Genomic DNA, 23,873 nt, shown 5'->3' with positions numbered 1-23,873 from the left:
GCGAAATAGCTACAGTGTTCCTGAAAAGTACCGGTTTTGAACATACAAGGTTTCTACCCGACAAGGACAATATCGATGTCCTGTATGCATGCATACATACATCCATGGCAAACACACTCTTCTCAGGGAAACGTGATATTGTATGAACTAGGCTGATGTCTGTTGGGAAATTAGGAACGCGTGCCCCTCCGGCTATGCAATACCTGTTGTACCTACGCACGCACGCACGCACGCACGCACGCACGCACGCACGCACACACACACACACACACACACACACACACACACACACACACAGGTGCAACGCCCTGGTATGGAATGTCCAGTCTATTGTAAGAAACTGCTCCTAATTAACTCGGTTTACACTCCGAGGGTCAAAACACTATACATCCCAGTGTCCCCACTGAATTAGTAGGAGTGCTGCTGAAAGCCTTGGAATTGCTGCATCCATAGTTTATGTATTACTAAATGAATGAATGAGTGAATGAATGAATGAGAAAAAAAGCTTCATTGCTAGAAAAAGCGTAATTGCTGAAAAGCTTGCACTTTGCTGGCTTCGCTCCTAATTACAAGAAGATGGTAGATGGTGGGTAGATGTGCTCCACGGAGCACATCTACCCACCAGGTAGTGTTGCCAATCCAGGGCTGTTTAAGAAGTGGGTTGCAGCCGTCAGGACCCAAGGAGGTTGTGGGGGGAAATAGCATTTCAACAACATATGCTGCTTGTGGCGCCCCTTGTGGGCGGAAGTGAAAGTGCTTTTGGAAAAACACATTTGATTGTCAATTGTTATATCCCAAACTTTAAAGCGCCATGTATAGTGCCACCCTGAGCCCGATTTGAAAGATTTGGGATGAAGTGTCTTCCTTGGCCTTCTGGCAGTATGCATGAAAAGTTTCACAGTGATCTGTCCAGCGGTGTTTGAGATTAACTCTGCACAAACATACACACAGACACACACACACACAAACAGGGGTGAAAACGTAATCTCCGCTCCTGAGAGAGGGACGATGAGAGGGACGATGAGAGGGACGATGAGAGAGAGACGATGAGAGAGAGAGGAAGAGGGATTCTGAAATAGCTAGATATAAAGTTACAAATGACAATTAGAAAGTGACAGAAGCTGGGTTAACATGCCCCCCACTGACAGATCCCTGGACTACCCACACCTCACTGGCCCCCAGGACGATACAGTATACATATTAAGGCAAGGCAACTATGTACTACAGTATATATAGTATGCACTTCCCTGCGCTTTTTCCCCTGATGTTTTGCTTGTCTAACGTTGCCAGATGGTCGGCGATCAGTAGGCGGAGATCTCCGATCATCTGGCAATGTGACACCACCAATTTTCTGTTTCCCGCCTTTGCTTTCGGTTGCATCATGTGTTCTCCCATCTGTGTCATGTGGTGACACTCTCTCTCTGTCCTTCCTTTACCTGTCTTTCACCTGTGATGGTCACTCCCACATTCCCGATCCTGTCGGCTCCCCTCGTTCCCCCTCAGCCTATCAGACCGCTCACTCCTGTATCCCTACACACCTGCTGCGTGTTCCCTCATCACCTGCTTTGTCTGTATATAAAAGCCTCTGTCCTCTGTCAGTATGTCTGTTGATGTCAGCCTGTTTAGGTACTGTGAGTACATCTGCTGTTCATTACCCTCTATGTCTATGGGTAAACCCTGCTGCTGTCCTTTGCCTTGTGAGTAAGCCTGTTGATAACACTTCTTATATCTTGCCTGTACCCATGCCTGTGTGTTCCTGTATTTCTGGGTGACTGGAGCAATAAACGTCTCTTGTCCTGCACTTGGGTCCTGCTAAAATACTCCTGACAGTGAGAAAATATGTATCTACCTAAAAAAATGGTACACTGCTACTGCATACCAGCCTGTCTGCAGTATACATAATGCATATTATAGTTCTTACTATTTCTGCTCATGTTTATATATTATATATTATTATATATTATGACAGTAAATAGCTGTAAATAATTGTAATCTTGCTATGTTCAGCGTAAACCACCAATTTCACCAAAACAAATTCGTCCCATGTCCACACATACCTTGCAATAAAAAATGTGGATGATGAAAGAGAGAGAAAAAGCGAGGCAGAGAAGGAAAGATGTACAATGAAGGGTGAAAATGCTGAGAGCAATGCACACAGATATATGCACGATGTGCGGCGGAATGTGAGATGTAGAGAGAGGGAGGGAAGCAGTATGAGATGAGAGGGAAGGGGGCATGGCATGACTCAGAAAGCCCCTGCTGGATTGCCTGGGACAACCTGTCACCTCTCTTGGATCATGAAGCGAAGTCACATGATGTCACAGCCACTAATGGTATGGCTGCTCACAATACAGTGACTACAGTATACACACAGTGACTAAGCACAGCCACACAGACATAATATGTTTCATCCATGTTTAATGGGAAAACGTTGCGTGTATAAAATACACTTGTTAAATATTACAACAGCTCTGAGCATTTGGATATCAGATTTAGCATCAGTGAACAAGTACAGTAGCGTGCTATCAAGGCAAAGACATCAGGGATGGCTTTTTTTAATTTGATAGGCTTTTTCCTTACAGGGGAAAGGAAAAGACGCTCGCAAACATATGCATGTGTAAAGATGGGAGTCGAGGGCGCTCCAGGCAGTTTCTTTTTATTCTGGTGTTTTTAATTGCTTATAAAATGGGTGGGTTTGTTTGCACACCCGCCCTTGTCTTTTGTTAGGATAGGTTGGGCGGACTGTGTTGCGTGTCATGAGTGCTCGTGTGCACACACGCCGTGCTTTCCCAGAATGTTCTGTGGGGAAGAGCTTGTCTCTGTATTTTTATTCCTCTCTGTCTCTGGTCTCTCTCATTAGGGGGAGCTGGTGATCTTTTCAGGGGCTGTTCCATTTTAATTAGCCCGTAGGACCTGCCTAATAACATTAATATTGTGGTGACATATTATGTCACCACACAGGAGTAACTCTAATGGTGAGTCCTTGGGATGAGTCATGCATTTTTACTGGCAATCAGCAATATTGTGTCAGCATTTTTGTCTGACACAATTAAAACGATTGGAAATATTGCCATGTTGTAAATGGTGTAAACATTCTTCACAGCAGCCATTTTGAGGGTAAACACAGGTTCAGGTCAAACAGTCAGGGTGCTGCTACAGTATATGCATATTGGCTCACTGGAAAGGTTCTGCTAGGAAATGGAACAGAGCATTAATTAGCACCATTGGTGGCACCTGTGTTTACCCTATTTCACAGTGTGGCTGCCATGAAAAAGATCTATCACCACTACTAGCAATGGTGGGCAGTAGCTAAATACATCTATAGATATAGGAAGGGACACTTGGGACCCAAACTTACACAAATATATATTATGAATTAACCACTTAAGCCCTATTTCAGATATAGTGAAAATGGCAGATCTAGAAGCTCACAACGCATCCCACCACGATGTGTTCTGAGCTTGTAGATCTACTCTTTTCACAATTTGTTTTTTGAAAATGACTGAAAATGTCTGATCTTATTTTATTTTTTATTTTTTAGGAAATGTTCTAAATTTCAACATAGGAAAAGAAAATGTACCTCGTAATATGTACTTTTGAATACTGGTATTTACTCTGCTACTTTACTTGGCTACGTTGTCCACCACTGGCTGGCACTGACCACTGGCCATCATTAGGCTAGTGGGGAAGTAGGCTACAGCAGCTGAGCGCGTCCTCCACTCCAGTCTGCGTGCCCTCCTTACGCTCGAGTAGAATTCAGTACACTGGACAGCACCATGCCACTTCGCAGCATTCAGCACCCTGGACAGCACCCATGGTATTTCGTTCGTATGGCGGCACTCTCCGAGTGAAACGGTCACATTCCTCGAATGACATCGCAAAAATAAGTCGGCTTTTCACTTTCACTATTAGTCCTCTAGCTCCCTCTAGTTTCCCAAACACTGGGTCGGGACCCATTTGTGGGTCGTGGACACATTTTTATGGGTCACGAGTAAATGTCAAAATATACAAATCAAAAGAATAATCCTAAAAAAAATAATGCAAATTTTTTCATCAATGATTTTTCCAAAGAATGTCATGAATAAATAAATAAAAATAATAAAATAAATAAATCAGAAAACAAATGTTTACAAGTACTGAAAATAGCCGATCTACAAGCTCAACAAGGCAGCGTGAGCTTGTAGATCTGCTATTTTCACTATAGTTTGGGTAAACGTCTTAACTTCTCTTTTGGGTCTTGAGCTAAACATTTTGGGAATCAGTGCTCTAGCTGCTTGTTGGGCCCAACTGATCCAGCAGAGAGCCACTCCTCCATCCACACACACACAGTTAACTCAGGGGGACATTACATTACAAAACGTCTCATGACACAGCGCTGGGGCTATTTGCTTCAAACGGTACTGAAACGTATTATCACATCTCATATCAATGCGTTTTACATTAGTGGTAGTTTTCCTGAGGGCCTACTTTCCATATTGCATATCCCTGCTATGGGCCTTAAAATCAGAAAGATGGGAAATGATGATGTTTTGTTTTTTCCCCCCAGCTTTTTTTAGTAGCCTACACTGTAAAATCCTGACGTGAAATGAACCCTGAGTGGTACATTTGTACACTCTCAGAGTTAAATGAACAGTGGTGGAAAGTAACTAAGTACATTTACTTAAGTACTTTACTTAAGTACAATTTTCTATAATTTTACTTCTACTCCACTACATCTCAGAGACAATTATTGTACTCTTACTCCACTACAATTATTTGAACACTTTAGTTACTAGTTACTTTGTAGATTTTGATTCTTATTACAAAACCTACATTAACCAATTCAACCCTATTTAAACTTTGGCTTTTTGAAAATAGTGAGCTTGTAGATCTGCTATTTTCAGAACTTGTGAAATGGGACATTCTGCATAATGAGTACTTTTACTTTTGGTACTTTAAGTATATTTTGATACCAATATTTTTGTATTTTTTGCTCAAGTACATTTTGATTACCGAACTTTTACTTGTAAACAGAGTATTTCTACATTGCAGTATTAATACTTTTACTTAAGTAAAAAAAAAAGAAGGAAAAAAGAGTACTTCTTCCACCACTGTGAACACTTAGTTTTTTTTTTTACGGTACAGGGCGGGCCAGAACAGCTTGTGTGGGAGAATCCAGCACCGGCCCATCAGTGGCGCTGAGTGAGCCGAGCCGAGCTGAGCTGAGCTGAGCGATGCGCGTTCACAGACACGGGGTAAGAAGGAGGACCATTCCCTCTATCGCGCTTCACTGGTAATAACCTTCCCATCACCTCGCCGTGATCACCGCCCCTGGCACAGCACTGCTGCGGACGATTATAATATAACGACGATATTATTTTTCAAAGCGTTATTTCATGCTGGATATATTTTTTTTAGATGGGATTGTTATTCTAATTATAGGTTATAAACAGATCTGAGCTATCCAGGATCATTTTACTGGTACAACAAGGTAAGACTGTGATATTTATTTGTTTCACTTAACGACAATATTATTTTTCAAAGCTTATTTCATGCTGGAATTTTTATTTATTTTTAGATGCATGGGATTGTCGTCCTAATTATAGGTTATATACAAATCTAGCTATCCAGGATAATTTTACTGGCACAACAAGGTAAGAATGTGCTATTTATTTGTTCACTTTATGTGATTTAAAACAAAGAATTAAAGCAGTCATTTGTGATGGTCCGTTGCTGGAAGTTTTTGCGAGGTTTGCTGGTTTCGTGACTGCTGTAGAATTGGTGAGTTTGTGATGCTGATGATCCGTGGATTTAGGAAAGCAAGTAGGCTATAGGCTTGGATGAAGACTATCATAGATGTATTTTTTATCGAGTCTGACTTTTACTTTCGTATAAATATGTCAAAATTTATGAAATAGCCGAATCTATGATAGTCTTGATCCAAAGCTAGAAAACAAGCACTGCTAGACTGATTTAGGGGATTATAGTGGTTTATCTTCAGTTAGACAGGAGAACTATAGCACAAAATCATATAATCATTCAATAGACGGTGTCAAAAAAGTGTCAAAAGTGAATTTACTCGAGATAGCCTTCTGTGAGTCGACTCGGTGCACGAGAGGAGAGACTGAAAGTTTCACCTGACTGAACGATGTCGAAATGCGTCTCTAAACCGTTTTCTACGTTGTTGTGTCAGATTTTGAGACAACAATGTAGAAAACGACATAATTAGTCATTGGTGGGTTCACCCTTATTGCTGCGCTGCAAATAACTAAACAGAACGGCTGCGTTTTGGGTTCATAATGTTTAAAGCAACGGATCGTGCTGAACAGCGTCGGTTTTTCATGTCAGACCGTGCGCCACCGTGCGAGACACGGAGGGAAAGCTCAGGGAGAGGAGAAAAAAAAGAGTCCGCTCTTCTATGCTTTTGGTGCAGGAGTCCGTGTGTGTGTATGTGCGTGCGTGCGTGTGTGTGTGTGTGTGTGTGTGTGTGTGTGTGTGTGTGTGTGTGTGTGTGTGTGTGTAGGCCTATAGTTTTTAGCTGTTTTATATGTATTTTTATATATTTATTTTCTGAGCAACATTGCATTAGGCTGCTACAACCCCTTGTCGGGGCTAAAGTGCATTTTATGCGCACATGTGTGTGTGCCTGATGGATTGACGGATCCAAAGGATAATCTTTTTTGGATAGCATCTGTATTTCTGCCGGGTGGTTTATGCTACCTACGACAGACTATAATGTAGTTTATTCATTTATGTATGCATGTATGTATGTATTTATGTATTTATTAAATAAATAAATAGGCTAAATACATTTTATTTTGCCTATTTATTTATTCATTTATTTGGCCTTACGGATCAGGCCATGGGGGACGCATGTAGGCTATACGGTTATTGCTGCCATTGCACATCATTTCTCAAATTAACCTCACTGAATGATAGGCTAATAGTATAGTAGCCTAAACGAGGCTTTCTAAGGCTATGGATCCTGTCTGTCGTGATTTCTGTCAAACTATAATATGGTTCCTCAGGTCAGGTCTGAAGTTCAGACAGACTGGGAGCACAGCTGGGAACACATGGGGGGATACAGGGCCGTTCATTGAGAAACGGGGGCCACATTAAGAAGTCAATAATTCTACAGTATTAACATTAGATGCATCATTTATGCCCAGTTAGTGTCTCATATCCTCTGCTATTTAATAATTCAACATGTACTGTATATATCCCGGAAAATATGTGCACATCGAAGCATATAATTACAACTCAATCAAGGCCATGCTCAGAGCCTCCAGTGGACACATCAGGCAATATGAGTTGTAGGCTGTTATATTTTTTAAATTCAAGAGGGGGGAAGCCCCTTCTGTATGGATGCTATAGGACTTTGTTATGGGTTATAAAGCAATCGTGAACATTGGATGGAAGCTGTCTCTTCAACCTTGGTTTGAATTGGGAATGCTAGCAATGATAAGTTGCTAACTGACCATATTGAGGGTATTTTCTAGCCTGGTTCCATACCATAGACCCCGCCCACTCTCTTAGTGGACAGCCCCTCTTGGTCTGGTGTTGTAATGTGAACATAGGATTTATTCAGTACAAAAGTAACACTGAACAGGCAAAAACCTATGCATCGCTTTAACATTAAATTGCGTCTCATGCAGACTGACATTGTTCCCACTGGAGATTGTATTGGGACCAAGGGGCCAGCCTGAGATTTTTACATTGACGCCAATACGGAAGAGACAGTTCATATGAATGGCCTGTAGTTTCGCTGTTTTACCCCTGCTGGTGTTTAACGCAAGCGGATGGGTTTTTGACAAACTTTAGCCTAGATTTTCTTACCGTAATAAAAATGTCATAAATACTATATGCTTCCAGTCGCTAGTTTAAAGTCTCCTTTCAATCATCATGATATGCATTTTGGTATATGGTCCCATTTATTTTAAAATTGACGATAAAGTAGGTTGTGCTCTGGGGGGGGGGGGTGATTTGATTGACAAGCTACACAACCAATAGCATTCATTCCCCGCCCCCGCTTTTGATTGACAAGCTACCCAACCAATAATGGTGTCATTGTCATTCTGCAGGATATGGCGCGATATTGAAAGATGGCGGATTGCACACAGCTGAACAATCGGCTTCATTTACGGTCTGTAGAGTCTAGATGCGTAACGCTGTCCATTCATTTTATACAGTCTATGATTGGGACATACGGTGTGACACCTCAGTTATACCTACAAAGTCAAGTACAGTAATTGATTAGAAAGCATACACACAATTTACATAAGTCACATAATCAGCTTTCATGAATAAACACAACCTTTTATTCAGCTCTTTTCCCCTTCGTTTGCCAATTGTTGACAGAATAAAAAGGTGTTTCTCCATCGGCGCTTTCGGTAACAAAGAAACACCTTGTTAGGCCTGTTAGGGTTCCTTATTAAATCAATGGGACAGAGGGACATCTGATACTACATTATAGGCAGTGCACACAATAAGTCATGTTAATTGAATAGAGGGCGCACAGGCACTTTTCAGAGGAGACTGCATCTCCGGTTGCACGGGCTGTTCAGCCTCCCTTTGCTCATTGAAATGGCACACAAATGGCCCCACTATAGCACCTTATCAGCCCACAGCACGTCTATGGACGGGGGACCGAATTGACGTGGCGTTGTTTAGGGTGGTTTCAACCTCGCAGAAACCTTTTAACCTCTCCGCTGTCTCATAGTCACCTTTAAGACAAACACAATGATCCAGCCAGGCATCGCAGCATTGAGAGAAAGACACACACACACACACACACACACACACACACACACACACACACACACACACACACACACACACACACACACACACACACACAGTCACACACACAGTGCATTAGCATAGGTATCGGTTACTAGAACTCAATAGCCTGCCTGCTGCAGCTAGATTAACTATTCAGGGCAGGTGGTTAAAGGGCCGATTGTGTTGCACGGTGCTCTGCCACCGTCATGATTGGACAAAGCCATTGTCTGGTGGGCAGCCCCCCTGCCAAAACAACTGCAAGGGCAAAGGGCTGGAAGAGTACACACACATATACGGTTTCTTCTCCATGTGAATCATCTGTGGGGGCCCTATTGAGCAGACTTATGAACATAGCTTGCGTGTGCTAAACTGAATTTGATGGTTATTGTTCTGTTCTCTGGCAGAATATCCTATTGCTCATTCCCCTATACGTCACTAGGGGGTTTTAACCCATTAAGGCCTGAGGTTCCGATTCTACAACTGTCTTCTAAATCCCAACAGTTTTCTGAAATACATAATTGTGTTTCTATATCAGGGGTGCTCAAACTTTTTCATGTCAAGGACCCCCAAAATTATATGTATTTGGCCCTATATCTCAAAATATTTTGTTCCAGGGACCCCCAGAAGCAAAGATTTGAGTTAAAATGTTTGCTTTAAAACAATATATATTCCAAGAATCGCACACATTTTCACGATTTCTCAAAAATAGCAGATCTACAAGCTCGTAGTGCGGCACTCGGTGCCGCACTATGAGCTTGTATATCTGCTATTTTTGAATAGCCAAAGTGTAAAATAATGCTTTTTAGCTCAAATAAAAAAATGAGACAGATGCTTCTCCCGGTCTTAAAGGGTTAATGGGAGAAAATATGCTGGGCTTGAATAAGTATGCGTGGAGAATATAAATGGCCATGGAGTGATGGGAATATTCCAATATGAATTGGTTACCATCCCTAACATCTTTGTGAATAGTTCTTTATGATTGTAATCCCCCCAAAGACATGCAAATGCGAGGGGAAAGTGGTGGCGGATAATTAATCTTATTTATCAGGTTCCCAGCAGGACCTTAGAGATAGCGGCCTGATGTAGTGCAGCTAAACACATGTCTGGGCTCACCTTATTGGATTTCCGCCCAACATTTTATCAACGAGAACGCCGTAAAAATTCAGAGTGTTAATTGAACTCTGAGAGTGTAATGGGACCCATCATAGCTACACTGAGGATTTTTGCTGTGTATTCGCAGCACCTTCAATGATGCACCAACACTGTTCTCGACGTAAACACCCAGGGGCGTAGCACCAAATTCTGGGCCCTGGGGACAAAGATTCACTGTGGGCCCCCCTAAGATTTTTTTTCTTTAAAAAAGACCCAAAAAAATATTTTTTTTCTTTTTTTCTGGGGCCCTAGTAACTCAGTCCTACTTACACCCCCCCTGTGACGCCCCTGTAAACACCCTCCTAGACTATATTAGCCGTAAAAAGTTTAGAATGAATTGAGTTGCAAATTCAAATAAAATGGGTAATTGGAAGAGACATGGCGGGCCACATAAAAATGCTCGTAAACCTTTAATGGACATTAATATTGGTTACTTAGTGTTATTTAATGGCCACTGAGAAGTGATCAAATCAGCATTTAAACTCTCCGCCCACTGTCCCTCTTTATTGTTGGATGTAAATCCCATGCTGTGGCTGTGTTTTTTTGGTTTTGCTTGTTTTGTAGATGTGATTTTCTGGCATAATAGTCAGCATTAATTACTCTGTTTTGCTTAATCAGTAGGACTCATTAAATGCCAATTATGTGACTGTTTTGTAAGTGTATAGACAGTACATGTTTTTTTTTAAATATCATGCCAAACCATGTATCAATCTTTTTAGGAAAACCATTCACAATGAACTTAAAATATAGTTTTATTTGTTGAACTGTTTAGTTTAGTTTAGTTTATTTCAGTCAATTTTGTGGTAACATTACTGTAATAGGTAGGGGGAAAAAACTGTTTATCAAGAAAAGATAACCACATTTCTGACCAAAAAGGTATAGGCTGAAGCATTGCTTATTGCGCCTACCCTTTTACAAAACAAAGAAAAATGGAAGTCAAAATGGAGAGAAAAATAAACCAAAACACAACTGTTGGGTCATGCTTGGTGAAATGCTTATTTATAGATGTATGTATTTATTCTCTTCACAGTTGCATCAGAGGTGGGCCTGAAACCAGAGATCAAACCATGGGTCACGGACACGGCGCCGGTCCAGAGATGGAGGCAATGTGCTTATATCCAGGAAGTCGCCTCAAAGAAAAATCATCAAACGGAATTCTGAATCACTGACAGAACACACTAAGGATCAGCTTCATCTTAGCACTTAAAATTGGATATTTTCCCATAAGACTCTGCTCAGACTCCGCTTGAGAAGATTAGATTCTGTCCATTATCAACTCTAGATCTGCATCTCAAATCAAAACGATATTGCATCCTCTACTTGACTATAAGATTACCTTCATGGAATACAACATTCAGCTGATAAATCTTGGAGCCCAGATATAATCAAATGTTATTATCACTTTGAGGATCTCTCTCCAATCTCTATCCTTATACCGGGCACACTCAACCCTTTCTCTACCATGAATCCCTCCTGTCGCCTCGGTCACGTGCTCCTCCTGCTCAGCACCATGATAGGCCTGAACGCGAGCATTGAGTTCACCGGCTCTGAAGGCCAGTGGGCTCGTTACTTGCGCTGGGACGCCAGTACCAGAAGTGACCTGATGTTCCAGTTCAAGACGGCGGCCTCCGACGGGCTGCTCCTGTACTTCGACGACGGCGGGTTCTGCGACTTCCTGCTCCTGACGGTAGCGGACGGGAAGCTGCAGTTGCACTTCAGCATCGACTGCGCCGAGACCACCGTCACCTCCGAGAGAATGGTTAACGACAGCCGCTGGCACTTTGTCACCGTCGCGAGGCACAACCTGCGGACGGTCTTGGCCCTGGACGGCCACACCAAGGCGGACGAGGTGCGGCCCCAGCGCCAGTTCATGAAGATCGTCAGCGACCTGTTCCTTGGCGGCCTCCCGGGGGACATCCGCACGTCGGCCATCACCCTGCCCTCCGTACGCGAGCTGCCGCCGTTCAAGGGAATTATCACCGACCTCAGTTACGGGAACAAGCCGGCCACGCTAACCGACAGCAAGAAGGTGCGTCTGGAGATGCTAGGCCTTTGCACGGAGAACCCCTGTGAGAACGGTGGGACCTGCTCACTGGCGGATGGAGAACGCTACTGTGACTGCTCCAAAACGGGATATGTAGGTCGATACTGCACCGAAGGTAAGACGTCTGACTCCAGCTTTTTGTGTCAAGTGTTGAATATTGATTAAGAGGACTAGTTAAAAATTCAGAGGGATTCCTTCCCAATTTAGAAGTAATCTAATGTAATATAACTCCACCTTTGCTTACATGCTCCAAAGTGGGTGGCTGTACAGAGCAGAATCCTGAGTGTTAATTTAACTCTGAAAGTTAAATTGACATTTTATTTTTGTCAATTCTTTGACAAAGTTTTTGACAAAGTTTTACTCAGTAAGCAGTGCACACAGACCATCAGACCCCATTTTATTAGTATTTTATTTATTTTTGTATAATTAATTTCATAATAATATTACATCCAGGCAATGGTTATCTTTACATTGTTACTCCCCTCAATGCTCTGCAGTACCATGAATCAGATCTATACAAGCGAGTCTTAACATCGTTGTGTCATCCCAACCATGTCCAAAGCGGCACAATTCTGAGGATAACTTGCATGTTTCCAAAGGTTTACATAATTCACATAGGACACCACACCACAATCCTCAGTGATAATTTAACTCTGAGAGCATTATGTGACAAAGTGGACTCTTATGGGTCCATTTGGTTACATTTGTACACTCTAGTTAAAATGAGCAAATTAACACTGAGGATTTTACTGTGCAGAATATATGTTGTAGGGATTGCGTTACACTTATTAGAGCTGTTTTTAGATACATGTTTCATGTGTGTGTCGAATGTGCTGAGCATTATTACTTTTCATGAGGAAAGCGAGCAGAGATACAGTGTTGCCTGATAAGACTGAAATTACAACCTTCAACCCTCTCTCCATCAAATGTATTCAGCTCTTGCAAGGTGGTGCTGGGACCCAGAGGTATACAGTACTGTGCAATGCTTGAATGAAAAACATCTTCACGTATCTTTCCTCCTCTGATTCTATGCCAAGGCCATCTCTGTTGGGTCATTTAATAACTTTCATCCCTTTCACAGTGTTTTATATACGGACCACTTGCATATATGTTTTATATACTGACTACCTTTGAAGTCATGCATTTTCAAACTTATTTCTACCAATCATTGTCAAAGAATTGCGATGCAGGAGACCACTTCCTAATTTGCTGTAGTTCCATCTCTGCATACAGTAGCTATCTCCACATTTCTTCGAAATACAATATTTTCTCACAGGCGGTGAATGATTTGAATAATAGTGTTAGTTATTAAAGACCCCCTGCCGAACAAGGCCCGATTATTATAGAACTGCTTGAAGTCGGAAAACACACCCTGTGGCCGTGGCTTTGAGATCAATGCCTGCTTAACGCCAATAATAACTTTGCCCTTGCCAAGTTATTGTACCTCTCAGAGATAAGAAGTTGATTCTACTTCACCAGACTAGACCTAGACAACTTTCCTTCTCTGTCTCTTCTCTTGGTGTGTATGGGCTATAAAGGGTTTGAACAGACCCATGTCAAGTTTCCTCCACTGCTGACCCACATCCTGGCTGTTTTAACAAGACTTGACATGGCTGAGGGATGACTCCATTTTGAAATAAATACATGAATGAATTAATTAAAGGGGAATGCTCGCTGAATGCTCCAGCACCGGTCCTTTAGCATCTTTCATCTGTGTCCAATGTAATTCAAGCCTTTTTACATTTTCAGGGTTACGGCTATACGGTATTAGAACAAGGGAGGGGTTTTCATATGTTGGATATAGCGCTTGGAACACTATGGTCTCTGCTGCGTGTGCGTATCGGCTTCAAAATAATAATAATAATCGTGGAGCTCAAACAAAGCTTTTTGTCGCTGAAAAGGTCCATGCACTGGCCTGTGGCATTGTTCAGGACGACACGTGGTGCACGGATTGCAGGGTAGTCAGGCGGACAGATTATTCGCTTCATCCCATTTGCTCATCGCCTCCTATCCTAGTGGTCAATGGAGAAGGAGGCTCATTCATCTGGGAGCCTTTTAAGAGCTGACAGGGGGATACAATGACAAACTTGTGTTAAAGCAACCAATGTTTTTAAGAGGGTGTCTGTGATTCGTGCCAGACAGCTTTGACAAAGAGAGATGACCCCTCATCCTCAGAGCAGAGACAGTACAAAGGCTGAACTCGCCACAGCCTGCCTGTACCCCAATTTGTCCCTGGACGGTTCGCCTTCAGAGGAGATGGGAGCCCTAGGTTTACCTGTGCCCATGACCCCCCCCCTCCCATCCTCCCAAAACCTTACACATACCACTCTTCCTCTGCTCCTCTACAGCACTCTCTCTTCTCATTCTACCCATGTTAGCTCCCTAGCTGATGTGTCTCACGCTCTTTGTTAGTTCCCATTAACTGATGTGGCGGATTGTTGATTACACCGCTGAGACTGGGAGCCATAATTACGAGGATAATGAGAACAGAGATGGCTAATTTGCCCAGGAAACGCCTGCACAAACACCCGCCGTAAATTCAGCCCATCCGTCAGCAAACTGCTAAGAGATTTTTATTCGTTATTCGTTATGTCTACAAGTGCCCAAGCACTTGTTCCTTCCTCATTCTGCCCGCAAGCAAGGTTTCTGCGGGTCATTCAACGGCAACATATTTTCACCTAACATTTGCTCATCATTAGCGCAATTAGAGGTGCATAGCTGCTTAATGCGACTGTCTGTGTGTACACAGATGATTATGCTGTATGCTAATTGGCAATGAGTGCAATCTGTCAAACCTTGGAGTATTTATTCGTAAACTGGCTGTGTGGCCAAAGCCTCACGCAGACAGACATCCAGCACTTGCCCTAGCATAGCAGTCGAAAACACGCCCCTCGCACACGCACATGCCCGTGTGCACGCGCACGGGCACGTCAACAAGGCCCCCGGAGTGTCTCTTTAAAATGGGCAGATGGCGGGCTGACTGACTGACTGGGCTGGGTCTAGGAAGCATTTAGCCAGCCGTATGTTGTACGATAGCCTGCTAGCCCCGCTAGTCTGGAAGGTAAAAACTGTCGACAGAATGAAGCTGGCAGCGTACTTCAAAATAAGTCCCATTTTCTTTTCTTGCGGTAAACCAAACATGTTCTCTGCGGACAAACTGATTATAGTCGATACAGCTCTGCTTTGTGCTAAACGTTAGACCGCGCCCACTGACTGTATACAGTGCTGGAATGGTGATTTTGCCACCAGCCACCTGGATCTTCTCTCTTTGCTTTGGTCAACCTCCGACACGCTGTGACCAGTGGTGGAAAGTAACTAAGTACATTTACTTAAGTACTGTACTTAAGTACAATTTAGAAGTATTTGTACTTTACTTGAGTATTTCCAATTTCCAATATTTTCACTTCTACTCCACTACATCTCAGAGGCAAATATTGTACTTTTACTCCACTACAATTATTTGAAAACTTTAGTTACTAGTTACTTTTTAGATATAAATTATGATATTACAAAACATACATTAACCACTTTAGCCCTATTTTATACCTAGGCTATTTGAAAATAGCAGATCTACAAGCTCACAACGCGTCGCATCGCGACGCGTTGTGAGCTTGTAGATCGGCTATTTTCAAATATTTAGTACTTTTACTTTTGGTACTTTAAGTACATTTTGATGCCAATACTTTTGTACTTTTACTCAAGTAAATTTTTTATTTTGGATTTGACTTGTAACAGAGTATTTTTATATTGCAGTATTGGTACTTTTACTTAAGTAAAGAATTTGAGTACTTTTTCCACCACTGGCTGTGACATAATGCGTCTCTGATATTTTACCATTTCTGGTGGCAGACACAGACACTGTGGACAAACTTTATGCTATCTCTCTCCATGAATTAATTGCCATAATATGGTTGTGTTTGTAATCTCTCAGAGAGGGATTATAGAGGTTCGTACGTACATCCTATACTAACCTCCTCAGCCAACCTTTGCGGGCAGATTGCAAAAATAAAACTAAATTAATCACCTTGAATTTATGACCAATCATGCCACACAATGTTCACATTGTTGGTATGATCTACGGTGATGTTCGGTTGATTAGCCAATCCTGAGGGTGCAAGTGCTGAAAAGAACTTCACCAAGGGAATGCATTAATTGCTTTTTTCTGCGATTACGTCGGCATCAAGATAATCAAAAATACCCACTATTCTGTGGTACACAGCCTGTCCTGCCCACTTCATGGTTTAGCCTGCTGCTAAATCATAATTTTTAGTGGCATGATAATCGTGAGATAATCAAGAGATTACTCTCTCTCTCTCTCAGTCTCTCTCTCTCTCTCTCTCTCCCCATTACTCTCTCTCTCTCGCTTGCTCTCTCCTCCGCTCTCCTCTTCAGTTCCTGCAGCGCTGTGACCAGCCCGACCGAACCGTCCACGGAGAAGCAGGCAGATTAGGGCCATAAACAGTTGGCCATAAAACACATGTTCAATCTGTCCCTCCGTGTGGACCAGGGTGTATCGCTGTGACTAAGTGTGTCAGTGTGAGGAGCTGAAATTAGACACCACTCACCACTCGCTCACTCTCCGCACGACTCAGCGCTGGCAGCCAAATCCGCCGCCTGTCGCCATGTGCCGCACGACGTTATTAACTCTCCAAAAAAGAAGGGGGAAAAAAAGGATGAAAAAAACTCCACTTCTGCTGAGTCATCTCTAAAGACGACTTAATTTGTCCTCCCTATTATTGGCCTTGCAAACTACAATATCTTTAATGGAAATGGCCTGGAAGTAATTTTTTTCTTCTTTTTGTTCATCGTTCTATTCAATTAGATTAATAGAGCTGACATCTTGAAGTCTGTGAATACCGTGGGGTTTTTCCAATTACAACGAAATATGCATAAGGTTAAGGATTAAACTAGCTACAACTGACTGTTGAATTAATGGTTAAATGTGCCTCCATCACAAACCTATGTCCCTGTTTTGTTTTAATGAGCAGTTTAAGGCTCTCTTTTTTATGTAAAGAAAAAAAAACAATTGATGGAAGGCTACTATAGTAATTGAAAGCCGGGGGGAAAGCTAACTGTTAAAGTAAGTGCTGAAACGGTGCCTTCGGGCTTAGCTTTGGGGATTAATAAACAGACATGGAAAAAATGACAGTTACAATAATCTTACTGTAAAAAATAGGTCAGCAAAAAAAAAAGGAGAAACGGGATGTAGGGACGTGCCTGATTCTAGTGCAGAGGGCATGTGTGTCTAGTGGCCGGGCTCGAAATGTTTGGATTTGAACGGTGAAGATGCTGGTAAAATGGAGCAGGGGATTACAATGGGACCACATGTCCTGAGAGGCTTGTTCTGCACGCTGGCCCATCAAGGAAAAAGAGATTTATCTGCATGGGTGACTGAGCGTTTACGCGTGTGCACGCACGCGCGCACGCACACACACACACACACACACACACACACACACACACACACACACACACACACACACACACACACACACACACACACACACACACACACACACACACACACACACACACACACACACACACACACACACACACACACACACATTACATATGCATTGTAAATATGCAGTCACACTCATTGTCCACGTACAAATGAAAATTGCATTTGCTGTTGCACGTAGCCGAAGATGCATACATTTGTGCGTGGATGCTCACATAAACACACACGCACATAGACACACACACACAGACCACTAATAGGGGCTCAGCATCCATGCACGTGGGGAGCTGGAGCAGTGTTCTGTCCCTAAGTTAGCCACCATATCCCTTCCCCCACCTCCCTCCACCGTCCTTCCCGCCTCTGCCAATGTCATCCTTCACGCGCAAGAGGAGGATGAGTAGTGGCAGCCATTTTGGGTTCCCTAAAGGAGACGTGGTCTTAGTTAGTCCTCATCGCCACCACCACCCCTTCTCCTCCTCCTCCGCCCTCTGCCTTTCCTGAAGGGTATTTCTGGCCCTTGTTGAGCATTTTACATTTAACATGGAACGCAGAGGAACAAACTAAACACAGGACGAATATCCCCCAGTTACCATGCAGCCATGGGAAACGAAAGGCAAGGCACCCTCTGTTCAGATTGTCCGGTGATCAAGGCACAGCAACATTTAAATGTGCGAGTGCAAATTCATATCTGATACTGTGTATCATTAAAATGTCTAATGTACAGTAGTTGTACATTTTAAGTGCCGTTTGTGATTAAGATGTGTTTTTATTTCAGCATTGTCCAAGGGCTGTGATTACATACACAAACCCCTCTACATCTGCTTTGGACCCTATGATCGCCTGGGAACATTTTAGCAAACAAACAAGACTTAGCTGTTGAAGGACTCTAGCCGTGAAGAGATACAGTACAGCTACAATAATAATCAAGAATGTCTGATGATGCTTAACATTTAGATTAAATCAAATAAAATGACACTTTTAGATCACATCCCGGACATATTGTGCACCTACTATATTTAACAATACAGTATGTGAAATAAATACAAAAATCTGTTTCTTTGTAATCTAATATCAAAATCCAATCATGTTTTCTTCCTGTAAAACAAAATATGACGTGCTTGGCTTGGCTTGAACCAGCCATTGTCGACCAATAATATCATCATAATTCCACCCATAAATCAATCTGTAACTGTAATTCGCCATGTCTGTTATGTCACGTTTCAACCTTCAAATCAATTGTTACTGTATATCCCGGCTGCCTATTCCCTTTCATTCAGAAATACATCACGATATGAAAGTTAGACGCTTCTTGAAATGCCGTTAAATCTGGAATTTATCTAGTGGTTTATTTTCCTCTTAAAACCACACTGTGAGAACTGCTGGAGCCCAACAGCGAGCATTCCTCTAACCAAACGAGACACTGTGGGTGGGTGGGTGAGATTGTGGTGCTTGGATTTGGGTCAGTATGGAAGCTGGGGGTACAGCGGTGGAGGGCGGACATATGGGTCTGAAAGAGCGTCCCGTGATCCACAACCCTCACAACACTATAAATCCTCAGGATCTTGGATTTATGTATCTCTTTTACTGTGTATGTGTGGCCCTTTGTGAGATTCAAGATGCAGAATATTATGTCTCTGTAACGATATTCGAAAATGTGAAAGTGTTGTTTGCAAAAAATGATAATAATAGTGTTGATCTGGTTCCCTGAACAGATGATTTGTTTTGTTTTCTTTCCACAGGATTTTCTTTATTTAAATCAGGCATGTCAAGGGGTCCCCCTTACATGATCATAATAAAACTCTCTCCACAGGAATTGTTTTGAAATGTTTATCTTAGTAAGGCATGTTAAGGGGCACAACTCTGCCCCTTACATGACAGTATTTTGCTTAGCAGTGTGAAACTTTGGTTTGCATGATAGACCCCATGCAAAAGCAGGATTAGTGTGTTTCTAATGCAAGGCATCTCCTTTCTTCTTCTTCCTCTTTCTTCTTCAACTCCACAGCAGTCCAGAGAACACCAGGTGAGTCACCAGGACTGAGTAATGATTGACATGATAGAACACAAGCCACCCATGATAATGTTTGAACTAGTTTAGACTTGACAACACATAATTCTTCAGTTTAAGCTAGTTTAAGCTAGTTATTAAACGAGTAAACAAATTGTATCATTAACACATTTAAACACAGACAATTCACAGATAATGTTATACTGTATATTTCCCTGGGCATTTGTCTATTCTTTACAGAAAGCTTTCTCATGCACTATAGAGAAAACTTCATCTTAGGTGTGATAGCCATGGTTTGCCCTCGATGCAAAGCATGCATAACATCAATACAACTGTATTGGCGTGTCGGTCTTTTCAAGTCCTCTCTCTGTCCATATTTCTCTTCAAGGCCTCGCGCATCTGAAAGCAGAGCAAGGTATGCGCTTTCTTCTATTCTCTTATATACGTGGTTATTTTTAGAGGTCCTCCCCACCTCTCAGCTGCCTGGCTTGGCTTTGCGGTGATTTTTTTATGGCATGTCTGCTGTGTGCATTTGCATGTTTTGTGAATTCTCCTGCTGTTAATACAGAGATGAGGGGGGAGGGGGGGCGTCCCCCTCTCTCCCTCTGTGCCTCTGCCACACGTCCCCTCCCTCACTCTCCCCAGGTTTCTGTGTATTACATAATTTTGCGCGGGTTACCATCCTCGCAGCCGACACGCGCGGTGACACATCGCACCGTCTCTGCCTGAGCCGCGCGCGTGTTGAGGGGAGGAGGAGGAAATGCAAGCGAGTCAGGACGCTGAATAAAGAGATTGCCATTTACTTGCCAAGGACAGGCATTTTTCTCGGTGAAAAGTGGGGCAGGGACACATGAAAGCACTGACTGATGCAAGAGTCAGAGTGTCACACGTATAGAGGCAAATGCGAGAAAAGGACAAAACACATGCAGGGCGATGGAGAAAGAGAGTTTTAATTTATCCATTGGTAACTCTCATTTGTATACTCTGAGTGTAATTAACGCAGAAGAAAGGAAGGCAGATAGAGAGAGGTATATAGAGGACACATCGGGGGAAAAGAGGTGAGGATTGAGGGACTTACGATGGGAATATCAATGTAGAATTATAAAGACATGATTAATCACAGCAGGCCGCAAGGAGACGCAAGGGGGGGAGGACAGGCTAAGAATGTGAAGTGAAGGAGTTTGGGAACAGCAGAGCTGTGGTAAAGACCGGTGGTTCTTAACCAGTGGTCCGGGGACCACCATTGGTCCTTGAGGGGGTTCCAGGGGGTCCCCAGCTAAATGATGGAGAGTTGCTAACCAAATGGATCCTTATTAGGTAGATCTTTAACTCTTGAGAGCGTAAAATGAAACCAAATGGACCCTTACGGGTCCATTTGGTTTCATTTTACGCTCTCAAGAGTTAAATGATTGCTAAACATCTGCATTACTTAATTAAATAATTGTTATTTTAATCACCGTTTGCCTGTTATCTCTCCTATTGGTAGCAACATCAATACAGCATGGAATTGTGGACACAATCTCATCCAACGATAACAAAATATTCTAAGTCTTGGGTCTGAGAGGCTAAATCTCATCAAACGGTGGTCCGTGGCTCAGATGCTGAATAAATAATGGACCTTGATATGAAAAGTGACTTAGAGGAAGAGAGGCTAGAGAGAGAGAGAGAGAGGGGGGGAAGAGGGAGGTTTCAGGCTGTGACAAGGTTCTGGCATAAACAGGATGCAAATGGGACCGGACCGTCCAGTTCTCTACATTAGTTATGTGTCATACACACCTGCCCCTCTCCCATGACACACGCGCACACACACACACACACACACACACACACACACACACACACACACACACACACATGCACACAAATACAAAGAGTACATACAGCCACAGAGGGAAGCAGACATATAGCATGATGCACTTTAACCCATTTAGAATGGATTAGATAAAGGTATATATGGTACAGTATGTGTATGCGTGTGTGCGCGGCCCACGTGCATGCTCTCCTGTCTTCCCACGGGAATCCTCCACTTCTGCATGACTGTCACTGTTCGGCATGGAACGTGTCACTTGGCAGTGTGTCGTAGACGTCCCTTATAAACTAACAATAGCTTATCCCCTCTTTCTGTCTGTCTCACTCTCTCTCTCTCTCTCTCTCTCTCTCTGTCTTGATCTGCGTGGGACGACGCTCCTTCCCTTCTCTCCCTTCGCGGACCCCCTCCTCCTCCTCCTCCTCCCACTCCTCTCTCCTCCGTAACTGTAGGTAGAAACAAAGGTACAGCAATCCTTTATTCATTATTCCTGCTTTTATGACTCCTTGACAGAGCTGTGTGTGTGTGTGTGTGTGTGTGTGTGTGTGTGTGTGTGTGTGTGTGTAGTGGGCAACTGTTTCTGCCGCTGGTCAATTATTCAGTATGTGTTCATTAGAAGTGCGTGTGCGTGTGCGTGTGCGTGTGTGTGTCAGAGATGCTAGTGCTTTCAAGCTAATGAGTCTACTGTACCTACTGTACATTTCCTGAGTGTGTGATTGGGTGGATAGACTGGAGGCAGAAGGTAGTATTGTCATTAACTTCTACTTATGGATGGTGTCTCTGTGGGACAGGATGAATGTTCTGTCTGTGATGGATCATGCGAGGCCTTTGTTCACGCCCAACAACAATATGGAATCCGTGTGTACCATGTTTACTATCTTTGTGGGGGAAAAGCTGAGGAAATTGACTTCATAGGGACTATAAGCAGGGTTGCCAGATCTGCTTATTATAATCCCCCGCAAGATTTTATTTGAAAATAGCCGATCTACAAGCTCACAACGCGTCGCATCGCGACGCGTTGTGAGCTTGTAGATCTGCTATTTTCAAATAGCTGATGTATATGTTAAAGTGCTCATGTGGCCCATAGTCGCTTCTTTTGGGCTGGTTTTCCTTGACCTGGTTGCTTGTTTCTCTCACAGAATCTGGCAACACTGACTATGAGTGTTATAGAATAAAGGGTCATTTCTATGGTTAAAAAGATTTAGGGGTTCACATTATGAAAGTTCAGGTTGGGGTTAAGGATTGGGCATTTTGGGGTTAGGTTTAGTGCTAGAGTGACGGTTTAGGGTTAGTTTTAGGGTGAGGGATAGGAATTTTTAATGATGATAATATTTTGTCTGCACAAAGGACAGTAAGACAAACGTGTGTGTTCCCATGTGCCTGTGTGTGCATATTTAATTGCATGTGACACTTCTGTGTCTTGGTTTGGCTTGAATAGGAGCTGATTGGAGAACTTGACCTGACATTTGGCTTCATTTGAATGAGGTTAACGCACCGGCCTCGGTGCATTATAATCACGCGGAATATCCTCATTATTCATTCATAACAAGCATGCGATATTATTGTGTGTTGGTGTGTGTGTGTGTGTGTGTGTGTGCGTGTGCGTGTGCGTGCGTGTGTGTGAGCGTGTGCGTGTGTGTGCGTGTCTGAGCGCAAACACACGCACTTGTGCGCTTGTCATTGTATGTTTTTCCCTCTGGGCTAGATATAGGAAGCAGCTAAATGATGGTTATCTGTCTGAACTGATATCAATTTAAAGGGAGCTCTGTATTACCTCATTAGACAGTATGCATACCGTACAGCTGCTTGCTTACTGTTGTTCCACATGGTTTGCTCATATATATATATACAGTGCAATATCATACAATTCTATTCAATAGTACTTGGTCAGCCAAGATGGAGTGAGTGAATGGATGGAAATTGCCATTACATCACATGATGGTATATACTCATTGGTGTAAAGTAACTAAGTACATTTACTCAAGTAATGTACTTAGTACAATTTTGAGGTACTTTTACTTTCCTGGAGTATTTCCAATGGTCTATACTTTTACTTCTATTCCATACAATATTGTACTTTTACTATTATTTGAAAACTTTAGTTACTAGTCACTTTGCAGATATAAATTATTACATTATAAAACATACATTAACCACTTTAGCCCTATTTTATACCTAGGCTATTTGAAAATATTTTCAAACATTTTAGTACTTGTACTTTTGGTACTTTAAGTACATTTTGATCCCAGAACTTTTGTACTTTTACTCAAGTAAATTTTGAATTCCGGACTTTACTTGTAACAGAGTATTTCTACACTGCAGTATTGATAATTTTACTTAAGTAAAACATTTGAGTACTTTTTCCACCACTGTATATCCTGTACAGTAGGCTATACATTGTCACCAGGCATGATAATTTGTCCATCACATATTCTCAGCCTTATTCAGTCACAAAGAACACGATAAAGTAGTATTTGGCAACCATGGTGCCGTGTTTGATTCCCTCCTGCAGGGATACGTCTCACAGTGACTGCTCAGTGTGTCTTGTGTGTGTGGCACTAATAGCTTGTGCTGATTGGTCAGCTATACTGCCCTAAGGCTGATATCACCCTGTCAATTATTTTATCACTCCCCACACCCA

The 23,873-nt window shown here is 42.6% G+C and overlaps 1 protein-coding gene across 1 annotated transcript in view; it reads left to right on the top strand.

Moving 5' to 3' along the window:
* Nucleotides 1-11,374: 11,374 nt before the first annotated feature.
* The window catches only part of nrxn3b (neurexin 3b), a gene marked incomplete at its 5' end in the record, with an annotated part of 438,954 nt that continues 426,455 nt past the window's right edge, over nt 11,375-23,873 (top strand). The window contains 3 exons of the mRNA XM_080453658.1: nt 11,375-12,071; nt 19,423-19,440; nt 19,814-19,840. Coding sequence (XP_080309784.1) covers nt 11,375-12,071; nt 19,423-19,440; nt 19,814-19,840 — 742 coding nt within the window. The remainder of the gene's footprint in view (nt 12,072-19,422; nt 19,441-19,813; nt 19,841-23,873) is intronic.

This window comes from Gymnoscopelus braueri, assembly GCF_963280865.1.
Source record: "Gymnoscopelus braueri genome assembly, chromosome: 16".
NCBI lineage: Eukaryota > Metazoa > Chordata > Actinopteri > Myctophiformes > Myctophidae > Gymnoscopelus > Gymnoscopelus braueri.
Note: the sequence above shows the minus strand (reverse complement) of the source record. Positions and strands in the feature narration are given on the sequence as shown.